Genomic DNA, 17732 nt, shown 5'->3' with positions numbered 1-17732 from the left:
TCTTCCTGTACTTCCTTCAATTCTAACTGCTGACTTACAACTCAAATAAAGACTAAGTATTGCTTGATATAATGCCCCATTGACACCATATAACTGCAGCGTATTGAATAGCTTCTCTCTTGGCACCTTGTCATATGCCTTTTCCAAATCGACAAAACTTAAATACAGATCTTTGTTATATTCCCATGCTTTCTCGACTATTTGTCGTAAAGTGAAGATCTGATCCTGACAGCCTCTATTTGGCCTGAATCCAGCTTGTTCTTCACCAAGCTTTTCTTCCACAATTCTTCTCAACCGTTTCTCAAGTATACTTGCATAGATCTTGCCAGGAACACTCAGTAGGGAAATACCTCTGTAATTCTCACATTCAGTTTTATTTCCCTTTTTATATATAGGTCCTATGAGAGCTCTACTCCAATCATTGGGAATTCGTCCCTCTGTCCAGGCTTTCTGAACTATGCAGTGCAGCCACTGTAAGACTTTTATACCACCATACTTCAGCATTTCTAGTCGAATATCATCTACTCCTGCTGCTTTTCCACATTTCAAGCCTTTGATGGCTTATTCTACTTCAAGTATGGATATGTATTCCTGACTGTATGCCTGTTGAGTGTTTTTTACCACTGTGCTATCACTGCTTGTTTCATTTAGCAGTTTTTCAAAGTAATTACTCCATACTTCAAGGATATCTTTTTCTCCTGTTTTCATGTCACCTCTATCATCTCTAACTCCTTTTACAGCACTCTTTCCTCCATTTCTAAGCTTCTTCAACAACCTCCAGAATATCTTACCACCTTCTTGATATTTATTTTCTATGTTCTTGCTAAAGTCCTCTCATGAATTTTGTTTAGCTAGTTTTACACACTGTTTAGCTTTCTTACATTTGTCTCTGTATTCTGTAAGAGTAAAAGCTGACTTATTTGCCAGGAACTTTTGATATGCTTTCTTCTTTTCCTTCACCGCCTCTTTAACTTCCTGTGTCCACCAGGGAGTTCTGATTTTTTTATCCTTGCACACAACCACACCACATGCCTCTCTGGCAGAATCAATCAATGTTTTTCAGAGTTTGCCACTGAATCTCCAAGGTTTGATTCCTGTTCTCAAACTCTTTCATTTTCTTTTCAATAATCTTTCTGTACTTTAGTCTACAGTTCACATCTGAGAGCTGCTCAACTTTTATTCGCTTTAAAACTTTCTTACATGTTATTCTTTTCAATATGAAATTCAATTTTATCCTGCTCAAGACTAAATAGTGATCACTTCCAATTTCAAATCCTCTGTACACTCTGGTGTTCTGCACCAGGGAGAAAACATCACTATCGACAATAACATAGTCAATGAGACTTTTCTTATTCCTTGCCTCTTCTCTCCATGTGAATTTGTGCACATTTTTATGTTGGAACATGGTGTTAGTAATAACCAGTCCATGTCCTGAGCAGAAATCCAACAGATATTTGCCATTATTATTAGCTTTGCTCTTTTCTCCAAATTTTCCCAAAATATTTTTGTATGTCTGACAATCATTTCCTACTCTGCTATTTAGATTCCCAACAAGGACCAACTTTTCCTTTTTCATTGTGTCAGTTGCTTTTTCTAGAGCGTCAAAAAATTCCTCCACTTCTACCTTAGTAGAACCTTCTGTGGGACCACAGGCACAAATAAGTTTCATTGTCCAGTTGCCCATTCTCATATTTGCCCACATTATTCTACTTGAGACTGACTGCCATTCAAGAAGATTAGCCTCGTATTTTGTGTTGAATACTATGGCTACTCCTTCTTTTCCTTGATTGTCATTGCCTGAATATAACATTTTGTATTTATTGCTCAGAAAGATCTCACCAGTTTTGGTCTTTTTTGTTTCAGTCACCCCTATTATGTCGATCTGGTACTTATCTAATTCTTCAGCTAGCTCCATTTCTTTGCCATTCAGGCTTCTTACGTTGATAGTACCGATCTTTAACTCTGGTGATGTTAAGTTGGGGTTTGTTTTCAGATTTGTTCCAGTAGCTGACTTTTCGCTGTTCGCCCTGGTTCCCTGCCGAAAACAACGGGGGCCTTGTTTAACCGGACGACGCCCCAGCCGGCATGAAATTTTGTCATGTCGTACCATCGTTTTTTATTTTGGTTTAACCAATAAGAATACAATTTGGTCGGCTAAATCCCAAATTGCCAGCCCATCCTCGTTCGTTCAGTATCAAAGTAGATACCCAATAGGGTGCACCACGAGAAGGTGAGGATTGGACATTAGGTAAGAAGCCCTGGTCGGTTCTCCGCATTCCTTTAAAGGCTATGTGGAGGTCTCCTCTCAGTTATACAGCTTTGACCCTTAAGTACTTCATCTATATACTCATTTAATATCTTCCAAACTACATTCGTCATCATTCTTACTTCCCTTTTATTCACCAGGCTTGGGCACATAGTTCTCTCCTCCCACAATGCATAGCTACTACCCAATATTGTCCACTAGGTAAATTCAAGCCAGAAACACCCTGCAATTAGAGTTTCAGAAAACTACCTTAAAAGTAATATGCACCACCTTCGGTGTGATCTGCTGAAAATGAACTGAGGATAAAAATAATTTAATAATCAACAGACAAATACATTATAAGATCACTTCTAAGAATGGTTAATTAACAGTTAAGCATAACACAATTATTGCAAAAACACAATCCAGTATTTCAAAAACTCCAACTTCTGCAATACCTAATCATAAACAAATGTATTTAACGTGATAAACCACTGAATTATGAAGTTCTGGTTTTAATAATAGTTGTCCCTCAATATGAAATCTTCCTATTTTGTATAAAAGTAATTAAAGTGAACTTACTTGTTCTTCCTGAGGAGAAAGAGCTTCAGGCGTTCCCATCATATTTTAGCTTCTGTTCTAAAGATTAATGCCCACCTACACATAAATATACATTAAAAAGATAGATACAAAAATATTATTATGCTAAGAGGAGTAAAGAAAGTAACATTTTTTTAAACCCTAATAAGAAAATCCCCCTTTTTTTTTTCCACAGTTAAAAACATTCACAACAATTTTAAGTATCATTGTTCTTTAAGATTTCATTAAAGTAGTTCAACTCATGAACTATGTGAGTGTATACCCTGTTTACAGCACGTGCTCTTTGTCCAACTGGTATGTTTTATAGTGGGAAAAATCTGAGTTTCCAGGAGGGAAAACACTAAAGGAGATGTGAGGCAATAGAAAACTATTATCTTGTGACTGCCTGAGACAATAGAAAGAGAGGTGGTCTACAAATCCAAAAAACATCATAAACAATTTATGGAGAAGCCCTACAATGTATAAACTTGTATACTGATTATACAGATGACAATAATTAAGCTGATGTGGACAGTGTTGAAACGTTTTATCAAGTTAAACCTCCCTGAATGGCAGCAGCTGCTATACTATGGAAATTTGTTACCATGCTATAACCACAAAATATTATGAACTAAAAAAAAAAAAAAAGAAAGAAAAAGGTGTGTGTGTGTGGGGGGGGTGAGGTTACCAACACTTAAATGGAGACAAACAAAGCCATATACAGAAAAATGTACTTTATGAGTCAGAAAATTCAGAGCATTTCATAAAGTAAGGGCCAAAATTCTTAGTTGTTATTATTACATGCAGGACTCCAGAAATCCACTCACCACTGACAAGTTATCAGAGACAAGAGGTGAGCGAATTTTTAGCATCCTTCTATACATTCAAAATATATTATTTTTTGCAATTTAAACTTTTTTTCATTTAAAAACATCATCTCATTCACTGTCAAGTTATATTTGATAATGGGTGGCTGCCAACGTATTTATTAAAAAATGTTTTATTTCTGACCAGGAGATGGCATCTTTAATTAATTAATAAAATGAACAATCATTAAAATTTCCACCTGCCCTACTCCTCCCACTAACAGCTGTCCTGCTGTTATTGTCATAACATAACAATTGATAACTTTTCAACATTTTTCTTTCTATATGAAAAATCTTGTAATATCTGCTACTGAGTTCCAAAAATACCCTCATTTCTCTTCCAGTGATATACAGTGTTCTTCTGACTCCATGCATGCCCCTTATGCATGATATTTCTAGGGTTTTCATTTGTCATGAAGCAGTAAAAATGAGTTGTCATTACAGTGCCATACTTGAAAACAGTAAATCTCACACACTTCAAGCAAACAAGTAAGTTTTTCATATCACGAATTTATTTAAATTAAATTATCATTTCCAATAAATAAATTTTATAATAAAATAAATGCATTAAATGAGTTTTTCTCATTATATAATTTCATTAACAAAATAAACCAGTAATTATGAACAAAAAAGTTAAAATTCAAAAAAAAAAGTTAAAAGAAACAATTCTAATATAGTATTATCCTGAGCTTCTTTTCACAATTCACAACATGAATTAATTTAGTGAGATTAAATACTTGGACATTTTACATGATGATAAGGCTTTTTAACATTGTTATTTAAAAAAATACAATCATTTTGCAAAGAGACAAGTCAAGGATTGGATCATGTGACTGAGTACATCATGAAAAGCAAGCCAGGCTCCACAATGTATTTTATTGTCTTTCCTATTAAATTATTGTTTATGAATAATTTAATAGCAAAGATAATAAATTACACTCTTAAGATTTGTGAAAGGATACAAAACTGAAGGCAAATTGGAGTGTTAACCAGAAAGTGTTAAAAACACTAGAGGAAAGAGTTACCATCAAGTAAAAACAATCAGGTGACAACATGCTTTTCAAAACAAATCGCTTAAAGGACTCATATGATTAAGTTACAAAGACAAAAGCTGCATTTTGAAATACCTGTAAAATATATCCTGGGAATGCTGACAGCAACTCCAAATTTCTATAAGGTTTCTGAGGACCTTTGAAAGCACAGACATTAGGTTTCATGAAGCATCCAATTCTCACAAAAAATGCTGTGACATAAACTTGTCCAGAAAATCATGCAAAAAACATCTCTAGTTGCTTTTGCCAAAGGGAAATGGATTCTAAAATGTTTGAATATCTTAAGTGCCTTTTTAATATAGCCTATTATATAGTTAAATTCGTGATTATTAACTAACTTAAGGAATTCACAACGTACACTAGAATATAAATTAAATTAGACTTTAACATATATTTCCAATATTTCAGCAACGTCACATTGCTATCTTCAAAGGAACTAAAAATAAAGACACGTGCACGCAGGCACTGCATACCGTAAATGAGGAAGAAGCGAGGAAGCTATTGTTTCTCCTAAAAGTCCTGATGGTGCCCCCTGGCAGGCTATATAGGTATTCTTGGCTGTTGGGCTGAAGGTCTCCTGATGTACATCTCCCAAATTTGGGGCAGTCTCATGCAACCAAATTTGTTGAGGTTTGGCATGTTTCTTAGGGTTGAGGCTGATTCCATGAAAAGTCTTTCAAATTTGAACTTGCTGCGGTGTATTATTGTGGCTTTCTTCCACCGTATTCTGTGGCGTGTATCCAGAGCATGGTCTGCAAAGGAATCTTTTCATGGAATCAGCCTCAGCCCTAAGAAACATGCCAAACCTCAACAAATTTGGTTCATGAGAGTGCCCTAAATTTGGGAGACATACATGAGGAGACCTTCAGCCCAACAGCCAAGAATACCTACATAGCCTGCCAGGGGGCACCCTCAGGACTTTTAGAAGAAACAATAGCTTCCTCGCTTCTTCCTCATTTACTGTATGCAGTGCCTACGTGTGTCTTTATTTTAAGTTCCTTTGAAGATGACAACGTGATGTTGCCGAAATATTGGAAATATGTATTAAAGTCTAATTTATATTCTAGTGTATGTTGTGAATTCCTTAAGTTAGTTAATAATCATGTATAATCAACGCATAAGCCTCTCTACGAGAATAGTTAAATTCGATAGACCGTTTAATGATCTCGAAAACTTGATAGCTTTGCTATCAATATAGTTCCTGTAGATAGAGTAATAACAGAATGACATGAAACGTAAAGAATTTGTGTGAGTTGTTGCTGATCCCATTAAACAAGAATTAGTTAACAGAAATCAGTGAGTCTTCTTTAAGAAGCTTCTACAGATATTTTAAATGAGGAGAAACTTGTTTCTCCGCTTCAAAATCAGAAATTGAAAGAGGCATTTGTTTCCATAATTCCCCTTTAAAACTCAACAGCTGCCAGATACTTTGATCAGTGAAATGAATAAGTGATTCTTGCCATGGAAAACCGTATGTGGTTAATAGGCACTGAAACAGATCAAGCAGGAAACATGCTAGGAAAAAAAACAACGGGCAAGTAGGAAAATAATGAGATGTGCCAGATTTTATATCAATACATTGAATTTGGCTGTTTTAAATTCTATTAAAGATAATCCCTTTGTTTCTGACATAATGAGTGCAGAGAGCTATTCGAATAATGAATGGAAAAAACTAATTTATGAAGGAATAATGTATTTGGCAAAAAAGATTTAATGAAATCAGAAATTGCCAAAGCTGCCTCAGTATTTGATACATTTACCTACCTGAAGATCTGGAAGATTTTGGGTAAACATTTCAGGAAATAGTCTGATAATAATAAAGAAATAGTTTCAACAAATATGGTGAAAGAATGGTTCCGTAAATGCTTCCCAAAATTTTAGGGAAGCATTTAAACACACAAAAAGTACAATGAATGATAAGAACAGTTTTCCATTTCTCTCAAAACTGCTTGAAATTGTAGCCATTATACCAGCAAATATGTCATGTGAATGAGGTTTTACTGAAATGAATCTAGTAAAAGGGCAATTGAAGTCAGTGAATCCCTCCACCTGGAATTACTTACTGATGACATACAGTATATTGTAAACGCTAATGAGCACATAACGAATTCTCGTGTCCATAACATGACAATTTGCACCTGTTTATTCCCTTGCAATTGCATTAAATAAATTATTTTCTTAAGTATTATCAAACTTTTGCAGATGTTCTGTTCATGTATTGTAATACACAAGTATTATTAACTAACTTAAGGAAATCACAATGTACACTAGAATATAAATTAAATTAAACTTTAATATATATTTCCAATATTTCGGCAACATCACGTTGCCATCTTCAAAGGAACTTAAAATAAAGACATGCGCACGCAAGCACTACATACAGTAAATGAGGAAGAAGCGAGGAAGCTATTGTTTCTCCTAAAAGTCCTGATGGTGCCCCCCCTGGGCTGAAGGTCTCCTGATGTACGTCTCCCAAATTTGGGGCAGTCTCACGCAACCAAATATGTTGAGGTTTGGCATGTTTCTTAGAACTGAGGCTGATTCCATGAAAGTCTTTCAAATTTGAGCTTGCTATGGTGTATTATTGTGGCTTTCTTCCACCGTATTCTGCGACGTGTATCCAGAGCATGGTCTACAAGACCAGAGTGGCTATACTGGTTAAAACAGATTTAGTCCTTCTGTTCTGAAATTCTGATATTTGCTGTCCTGCTTGTTTGGCCAAAGTAGTAGGACAGCTTCTCCTAGACTTACCCCCCTCCAGCTTTGGGGGAGTAGGTCTAGGGGAAGTGGTTGGTCTTTAGTGGAACGGATAAGTGCTGCCAATTTTCTATATGGTCTGTAACAAGAGGTCAAGTCATGTTTTTTTAAGATTTTGGTAATTTTTTCCAAGGTGCCTCGGATGTAGGGAATGGTGATGGATTTCGAGTAATCCTTGTTGTGAAGGGGGGGAGGGTTGTGGTTTACTGGTTTCAATATTTTTTTGGGGGGGTAGCCATTGGCTGAGAAAGTGTTAAGGATGTGATTTAGTTCAGTGGTTAGGGCATTGTCATTTGAACAGATTAGTTTAGTCCTGTTGTATAGTGTTTTAATAACTCCATATTGTTCTGAGCAGGGGGGAATTGTTGGTGAATGTATCTGCCTGTATGGGTGGGTTTTCTATAAACAGAGAAAACCAAGGTTCTATCAGGCTGGCAGGTGACTAGTGTCTAGGAAAGGGAAGATGTTGTTTTCCTCTTTTTCCAGGGTGAACTTGATTCTAGGGTGTTGGTAGTTTAAGTGTTAAGAAGGAGAGGAGTGTATCAGAGCCATGTGGCCAAATAACGAACACATCATCAATGTAGCGAAGCCATATGGTTGGTTTTTGTGGAGCAGAGTTTAAGGCTTTCTCTTCAAAAGTCTCCATAAAGAAGTTGGCCAAGGGTGAGGAGAGTGGTGAACCCATGGCTGTCAACTCTATTTGTTTGTAGAATTTTCCCTGCCAAACAAAATAGCCCGAGTTCATTTGAACTGAAATAGGGCTGAGATGTCGGGAGGAAATATAGCTTGGATTAGCTCTAAGGTTTCCTTGAATGGGACATTTGCGAATAAGGAGGAGACGTCAAAACTGACCATTATGTCAGTAGGTTGGAGTGTAAGGTTTTCTATGCTGGCTTTGAAGTGGGCTGAGTATTTTTGTGTGTGATGGTGTGTTGCCAGTATAGTGTGCGAGCGCTTTGGCTAAATGTTTAGCTAATTTGTATGTAGAGGGAATCAATGCCATCCACTATGGGACGTAATGGCACATTTTCTTTGTAGGCGAGTTGAGTAGCCGATTTGAGAATACACACTACGCATTGCAAAACATGTAGATTTGTGGTTGCTTAGAAAACTTCATTTAAAAACAGACATAAATAGTAAGTGAAGAAGACAGCATATTGTGCTGGATGAGAATTTAATAAAAATTTGAAATTTTTTTATTAAAAAAAATTTTCATATACTTTTTTTTTTTTCTGGAAAGCTCTGAGTTCCATCCTGGATGCAAAGAACCTTGATCAGGTTCTTTTTAACTGAAGGTAAATTAGCTGGTCTCATATAGAGGTGGCAGAGTTTTTCTTCCCAAAAGCTCAGATTTTTCATCCTGCAAAAAGACAAATTAGCCATTAAAACACATGCAATTAACAGACATAATACACTGGCCCTCATAGCATACCTGAGTTGATTCGACCATAAATTCAAATCTGCTAATTTATTTGTTATATACTTAATTTATTTTTCTTATTACAAAAACATTATGATACTATGAAGTAATAATATCAGTAAATAATTTTTTATATCCTTTTAATTTTCAATTCTCCTGCTAGCAAACAATGAGTACCAGTATCTTTTTTTAACAAAAAAACTGATAATATTAATAAATCTTTTTGAAGACTTTCAATGCCTCACAATGTGATTCATTCATTATTATTTTCTGTATGTTCTTAATTTACATTGTGAGGTATTGAAAGTCTTCAAAAAGATTTATTAATATTATCAGTTTTTTTATTAAAAAAAAATACTGGCACTCGATGTTTGCTAGTAGGAGAATTGAAAAGTAAAAATTTCATTCCTCACTTTCACATGAAGTGCTACCATTCCATTGTAATATGACAAATATTGAGATATGTTGCATTTTTAGCACATAGGTGGGTCATTAGCCCTCAGTACATAAGAATGTGTAGCAAGACTGATTAATGCAGAGCCTAGCTAGAATAACCTCCTCTTCCTCCTCTCTTCTCTATTGAATAGACTACTGCTCTTAATTTCAGGCTTAATCTTGTGCAGTTTGTTTGCTAGTGTTTCCTGCCATTGGGCAATTAGCTTTGATCTTATAAACTGTTAGTCTGTATATGGAACTGCCAAGCAGTATATCAAAAAAGTATAAACTGATCTTGCAGCTGCAGTCTCATTTTGGTTGTGAACCTCATAGATGATATGGATTATACACAAGAGAGGAAATATCCTATAAAGAACTCAGTCTGTATAAATTCCACACTTTTGGTAGCAGTTTTCTTTTACATGCACAAGTGCAAGCTAAATGGCATGCACCTTTGCTAGATAATTACTGCAATCAAATGGAATCTGAGAGACAGTAATGTCAGGAAACTCAGCAGAACAGACAGAGGTCTCAGATCTTGAACCGTCAATATAGATAGGCAAGAAATCAGAGTGGAATGCTCTATGTGCATCAAACAATTGCAGGTAAACAGATGGAGTATGAGACTTCTGTAGTCAACAGAGTGAGAGCTTGCAAGAGGGAATGCAAACATGTCATGGAATAATGTTGTAATATTTACTGCAGGTAACATTGCCAACATTCATGCTAATCATATAGGAGTCTGCAGAAGGGGCAAATGGGGCACCCCCCCCTGTGGGATCGAGTAAACTATTCCACAAATTATAATCCTAAAAGTGATTGAGATACAAAGGTGGTATGAAAAGTTCTCAGAATAACAATGAAAAAACGAATTTATAATTCCAAAATTATTTTTATTTTTCAACATAATCTACCTTAACCACCAAACTGGCCAAGACATATATATACGTCCAGGTTACCATGGATGCAAAGTGCATATTAAAATTGTAATACCATTGGCATGACATTGAAATATATGATGGATACGCCATTTATTCCGGCGCCATTATCCTATCCCTGTAGTGGTTCTCAGTAAGATCTGCAAAATACCCTTATACAGCTACAATCACCTCTTGATTCGAAGAAAAACGCTGACCAGTGAGGAAGAGTTTAATTTTGAGAAGAGACAGAAGTCAGATGGAGCCAAATCTGGGGAATAGGGTGGATGTTCCAACAATTCATAGTGCAGATCCCTTAATTTTCCCATTGTCAAAACACCTTTGTGAGCAGGTGCACTGTCCTGATGAAAGATGATTTTTTTCTTCTGTTATAACTACACGATACTCAATTTTATCCATTTCAAGGAATACAGACAACTGTATAAAACAAACTTCTTGATAGAATGACTTGCAATTTCACATAGATGCTTATGACAGATATACCAACTTAGAAAAAAATAATCTTGCTAATAGTGTTGCCATTTCTCACAAATATTTTCGTCTAGTCTGGTTAAAAGATCAGAATAATATTCCCTGGTTATTGTTTTACCCTCTTCAAGATAATTAATACACACAATGCCTTTAACATCCCAAAACACTGATGCCATGACCTTTCCTGCTGATGGAACCGACTTTGTCTTCTTTGGTGCTGAACAACCGGCTTCTGTCCACTGTTTTGACTGCTGTTTGGATTCTGGTGTGTGATGGTGAATCCAAGTCTCATCCATGGTAATAAAGCGATGCACAAAATCAGTGTTATTCTTGTTAAAATGCTCCAAGCACTGTTCAGAGATTTTCATGCAAGTGCGTTTTCGATCTGCTGTGAGCAAGCGCAGCACCCATCTTGCACAAAACTTTTTCATTTGCAATTCTCCATGCAAAATATATCCTATACGTTCTTTTTAAATGCCTATAGTCTCAGCAATTTCACGCACTTTGACTTGCCAGTCACCCAATACCATATCATGCATTGATCAATGATTTTTGGTGTTGTTACACTTTTTGGACGTCCTTCACGTGGATCATCTTGAAGGCTGGTACAGCATGTTTAAACTCAGCAGCCTATTTCATAATTGTTGAAAACGAAGAAGAAGAAGAGTGCTCATAAACTTCTATGAACTTCGAATGAATTTCTTTTGCCGTTAAACATTCTTTTACAAAGAATTTTATAACTACACGATACTCAATTTTATCCATTTCAAGGAATACAGACAACTGTATAAAACAAACTTCTTGATAGAATGACTTGCAATTTCACATAGATGCTTATGACAGATATACCAACTTAGAAAAAAATAATCTTGCTGATAGTGTTGCCATCTATGGTCGAGGTTGAGAACTTTTTCAGACCACCCTCGTATGTAACCTTACACCCTCAACCATGAGACACTTTGTCTTAAAATTTTATTACGGGTTGGCCAGCAAGGTAACCATAGAACACGTGTTTTATCTACTGCAGCAATAAAACACGTGTTCCTGTTTTTGGTTCATCTTTTCTGATTTATGAAAAAAAAAATGTTCATTACTGTTGTGAACAGTGACCAGTTTGTTTGTCCTCTGTGTCTAGTGAGTCACTGAGTGAAGTGTGAATTGTAAATTTATAGTAAAACAAAATTTAAAAAGTGTGTGTGTGTAATTTAATCTTATTTTACTTGTTAGTTTCTTGATTTTTTTTTTTGCTTTTAAACTGAAATAATTTAATTTAAGATTTGGGGATTACTTAATTAGTTGATTTTTAATAAAATATGCCAGTCAATTTTTTTTATATATATATGAAATTGTGCTAAAAACTGTATTAATTCCGAATACTTTTTTCCCACAAGAATTAAAGATCATTAAAATCAATGTAAAATGAAAATAATGTATTTATAGTTTTATTCTAAAAAAATATTTTTTTTATTTGGGCTTCTCTTTCAGAATGGATATAAGGAATTATTTTCTTCCCTAGAAAAAAATGCAAAAAGACGTAAAATAGAAATTGAGCAGAAAAATGTATGCCTTCGGATACACAAGTTGATCCAATTCCTGGAACATCAATTCAAAATGCTGTGGAGTCAATTCATCAAATAATTTATTAGAATATGATATTTGCTCTTATGTTGGAGTTTCCACTATAACACCAACTTTAAAATTTGAAATTCTTTCTAATACTTATGTTCCCAACAAGAACTATGATTTCTAAAAAGATTCTTCTTGAAAGAGACAGTTTAGATTTGCTTAGTTAGAGGAATACTCACCATAGTTGTGTTATTCAAAACTACAAAAAGGTGCATTTTGCAAATATTGCATTTTGTTTGCACCAAAAGTACATAGAGGCTGTCAAGGTGCATTTATAAAATATAAAGACTTTAACCAAGTTGCCAGAAATTCCACATCATCTCAATGAAGCTGCTATTGATGTACAGAATAACAATCCACAAACATCCAGAAAAAGATATAATTTGTAATTTGATAAATCAATACAAAAAACTAGAGTCGAATAGAATTAAATTAGGTTCTATTTTATCAGCCATTTTATTTTGTGCCACACATGATTTGCTGTTACAAGGGGGGGGGGGGTGATTCTGGAAATTTATTTGATTTATTTCAATTTTGGATCGAAGCAGGAGACTTAATTTTAAAAGATCATTTGATGAAAGCTCCTGCAAATGCCTGGAACACTTCTGTAAGAACTGAACATCAACTAATAGAACTTTGTGAAATGGAAATACAAGAAAGCATCGTATCTGCTGCAAACAAATCCATGAATAGCTGACAAAACTGCAGATATTGCTGGGATAGAGCAGACTTTCACTTGGCATTAGATTGTTTGTTGACGAAAATAAAAATTTTCAGGATTTACAAAACTTTATGGATGTGAAAAGTATTAGTTCTGCTATTTTAAATAAATGTACTGAATATGGTTTGGACATGAACAAATTAATTGGACAAGGATATGATGGCTGTACAAGTATGGCAGGAAAGGAAGCTGGTGTTCAAGCCCAGATAAAAAATATATATCCAAAAGCTACTTACATACATTGTGCTTCTCATAGATCAAACCTAGTTGTGAATGACTTCAACATTGTACCAGAAGTTCACCAGACAACAAGAATTATAAAATCTATAGTAAAATTTTTTAGAGAAAGTCCAAAATGAAGAGCCACCGTGCCAACAATTCCTTTACTTTCAGAAACTAGATGGACTTCGAAATATCAAAGCATATCGGTTTTTTCAAAGAATTTTCAACTCATTTTCAATAAATTAGAAGAAATGTCTATGAACTGGACAGGATCAACACATCAAGAAGTGCATCGTTATAGTAACATCATGTAATATACTTCAATGTTTATTATTTCTTTAAATATAATATCAAAATATTCTGCTATTCTTGAATCAATAACCCAAACATTTCAATCAGTAGATGTAGATTTACTAGCTGCTCACCAACATACTGAGGACTTACTTAAAATATTTGCATTTCATAGGGAAAAATCTGAAGAATTTATAAACTTTCACTAGATATGGCTGAAAAATTAACAATAAAAATAGAAATACCTAGATGATGTTCCATACAAAAATATAGATGCAATTATCCTGGAATCACACCTGAAGACTATTATTGGCAATCAATATTTATCCTGTACTTAGATTCTTTAATTTCATCCTTAAAATCAAGATTTTCCTCGGATAACAAAATAGCATTTTCACTATTTCAGTTTCATCCCAAGAATATTCTAAAAATAGATAAAATAAAGTTCCAAAACTACGTCAAAAGAGTAAGCGAAAAATACAATTTACAATATTTAGAAATAAAGGCAACAACGTGGTATGAAAAATGGACAAATTTTCTTTCGACTGATATTCCCCAAACTTTACAAGAAGTTTTGGAACATTGCGACTATATCCCTTCTATTAATTTGGAAATAACTATTGGTATGACATTACCTGTTACGACTTGTACCATTGAAAGAAGTTTCAGCACCTTGAGACGTGTGAAAACATGGTTAAGGTCCACTATCTCAGAAACGTGTTTATCAGGTTTATGTATGATTGGTGTGCACAGAAGAAACTAAAAGAGGAAGCAGTAAAGAAGAAATTTTACTGAAAATGTCATCAATAGGTTTGCAAGCGATAGACGGAGAATTCAATTCTTATACGATATGTGATTATTGAAATTATCATCTCTCTCTCTCTCTCTCTCTCTCTCTATATATATATATATATATATATATATATATATATATTAATTCTTGTTTCCTTCATATTGTTAATTTATATACATTATGTATGTTAATTATTTGTCTTCAAGCTTTGCCCCCCCCCAGAAAAAGTTTCTGCGGACACCCATAATGCCAATAGCTCCATAATCTCTTTAACACACATACCAAAAGGAAGTATGGCAGTCTCATATGCATGATATTGAGCCTACCGCTACCGAAAAAAAGAGACTACTCCATGGAAAAGTCTGTTTCCAATTGGCTCTATCACTTAGAAAGTTGTTTCCAATGGAAAAAAAAACTGTTTCAATCTAAGTGATAGAGCCAATTCATTTAATTCAACATAAAGACTTTGAGTGGGTGATGCATGAAAGGCACTAGTAGCTATCTGTATACCCTGATGATGGAAGGGATCCAACCACTTCAAGCTATTATTCTGCCTTGCAGAACCATAGACTTAAGACTTATCCTTCATTAAAGATGAGGGAATAAAAATCAATCTGCATTCCATTCAGTAGAGGATAGTGTGCAAAGAAATTCAATGCTCTCTTGCACTTTTCATTTACTTGATGAATGTGTGCAAAGAATGTTAGTTTTCAAAGATGAGTCCCAAGAAGTTAACTTCTGCTGTTACTGGAAGAACAGTTTGTCCCATTCTTAACTCAGGATCTGAGTGGAGAGTGTGTTTTTAGCTGAAGTGTGTGCAGACTTTTTTCTGCTGAAAACCTGAACCCATTACTAAGAGCCCATGGAGAAACACAATCGATTGCTTGTTGAAGTTGTCTTTCAATTACCCTTATGTTACACGTGACAAACTGTCAAGTCAATATAGGCTATTGCCTATAGTGGGAGGAAGCTGTTCAATGATTGAGTTAACTTTGATGATAAAAAGTGTCACACTTAAGATAGAGCATTGCAGAACAAACACCCTGTTCTTGATGATATGGCTGAGATAGTGTACTTTCCACTCTAACTTGGAAGACTCAACTAGCCAAAATTTTTAATAAATACAGGAAGGTGCACTTTGAGACCTAGGTTACAGAGACCTTTTAATATACCATATCTCCAGGCTGTGTCACAAGCTTTTTTCCATGTCAAAGAACACTGGAACTAGATGTATTTGTTTCAGGAATGCGTCCATTATGAAAGTTTCTAATGGACCAAATAGCACAAAGTTGAACGATGTCTATGAAAGCCACATTGTGTGTTGAAAAGAAGTTTGTTGGTTTCTAAGTACTAGAAAAGCCTCACATTTATCATTTTCTCTAATATCTTAGAAAGACCACTGGTCAGAGCAATAAGTCAATAACTGTTTGCTTGTATTGATTCTTTCTTGGTTTTGAGATAGCAATGACAACTGACTTATGCCAAGAATCCAGAAACTCTTCCATTTTAAGTATTCTGTTGTAATATTAATAGGAGATCCATAGAAAATGATGGAAGACATTTCATCATTTCATAATGTACGTCATCAAGACCTACTGATGGAGTAAAACAACACAAGTTGCTGATTCTGGCAAAATTTTCGCCCAAAGTGTGTGCAATAGAAATGCAATCAGCAACTATGTGTCCATTATGGTCTAAGGTAGACAAACAGTGTTATAACTCTATTAAGTGTGATGTAGTGGGATATCTATCAAGGCTATGGATAGAATGGAAATATTGAGATGATGTTTTTGGAATTGAAGCTGTTGCTGCCTGGACAATATGATCTATTACATACTTTACTGCTTCATAGATAGGTGTTTGACTGAGTGTATCAGCATTAAATATTGCAAGGCAAGGAAAAAGTATTCCAGTCAACTTGGTCAACTTCCCACATGGGTATCCATGTAGAAGAACATGGTTCCTGTGAAGATATTGTACAAATAACAGGAAAATAATCAGTTCTGTATATGTACTCTTTGACATCTCACATGAGCAGTGGAAAAGTGGAACTCTCACATGAGTAGTAAAATCGATTGCAGAATATTAGCAGGCAGATATATGGAAGAAAGTAATGAATCTTTTATTCATAAAACGGAAAAGTCAAGGATTTGTTATTATCCTAGAGAGTATTGTGCCCATTAAAATCACCTGTAAGTATGGGCTCGGGAAGTGGTAAGATAAGGTTATCAAGATCAATTTCATTTAACTCAACACTTGGTGGTAAATAAACTGAACATACTGCAATAAGAAATCCCATGGATAGGCAAATCACTACAGCTTCCAGAGCAGTATTACACAGAACATGATTGAAAGGAGTATGACTGCCCACTAGGATAGCTACTCCACCATGAGCAGGACAACCTCCAGTTCTGTCCTTGAGTACAACAGTAAAATTGCTTAAGGTAGGGTTCTCACTAGGTTTTAAATATGTTTCTTGTGTTTCTATAGCAAAATCCTGACGACATCAACATTCTGGTGAAAACCAAGACAGTTCCCATCGTAAAAATGTTCATACTGTTTTGGCTTTGTGGATTTGTCTGAATTTTGTCACACAGAATTCAGTGTGACAAAAAAAAAAGTGTTACACAAAAGTTACTTTCTCCTAGAAAGACTCTAAAAAGAAAACTGTGAAGCACACATTCACAACCCGAATCTGAACAAAAACAACTGCCTAAAACTTTCGCAATTTTGAGAAATTATATTAACCGATACTCAACATTCATGTGTTCCTTAATTATAATTAAATACTGTTTATAATTTAAAAATAATTAACTAAATCAATTTATTGTAATTTATTTTGAATATCTATTAATGTAGATTGAGCTATTCTCCTGCAGCTGATATTGCGCATATCACGTGCTTTCAATGAAATTGTTCTTTGAGTTTTCCAATAACTGTATTGACAATGGCTATGAAATTTAGCCAAATATTTTACAGTAAAAATATTAAACGTAAGTGTTTCGGGTATTAATATTTTATAATGAATTATTTCGTTTACATCTCGATTTTCAGATGAATGAACAATTACTCACCTGCAATTGCTACTAACAGCTCTAGTTTCTTGATTTTCATCTTTAATTTTACTCAATTCAGCAGCAGTATTTCCAGACTGAACACCAAATCCATTCAAGGGCAAATCATATGTAACCTTATTCTTTCATCTCTCAAACTAACTCCACATCATTTCTCCTGCATGACCTACACGATTCAATTGCAATCATGGTGCTCCTTCTAACTCACTTCCATTATACCTTGGTACTAGCTCACACTCTTT

General features: G+C 34.8%; 1 protein-coding gene across 1 annotated transcript in view; it reads right to left on the bottom strand.

Moving 5' to 3' along the window:
• LOC150092995 (tyrosine-protein phosphatase non-receptor type 9-like) overlaps positions 1-17732 on the bottom strand; it is a 284280-nt gene that overhangs the window by 254274 nt on the left and 12274 nt on the right. The window contains exons 2-3 of the mRNA XM_090413471.1: positions 13869-14047; positions 2828-2902 (exon numbers count right to left, since the gene is read on the bottom strand). Coding sequence (XP_090269597.1) covers positions 2828-2869 — 42 coding nt within the window. The 5' untranslated portion in view covers positions 2870-2902; positions 13869-14047. The remainder of the gene's footprint in view (positions 1-2827; positions 2903-13868; positions 14048-17732) is intronic.

The sequence above is a fragment of the Typopeltis vanoorti genome, chromosome 24 (genome assembly GCF_054136105.1).
Source record: "Typopeltis vanoorti isolate ZY-2024b chromosome 24, IOZ_Tvanoo_1.0, whole genome shotgun sequence".
Lineage (NCBI taxonomy): Eukaryota > Metazoa > Arthropoda > Arachnida > Uropygi > Thelyphonidae > Typopeltis > Typopeltis vanoorti.
The sequence above is the reverse complement of the archived record's forward strand: the minus strand, read 5'-3'. Positions and strand labels throughout refer to the sequence as shown.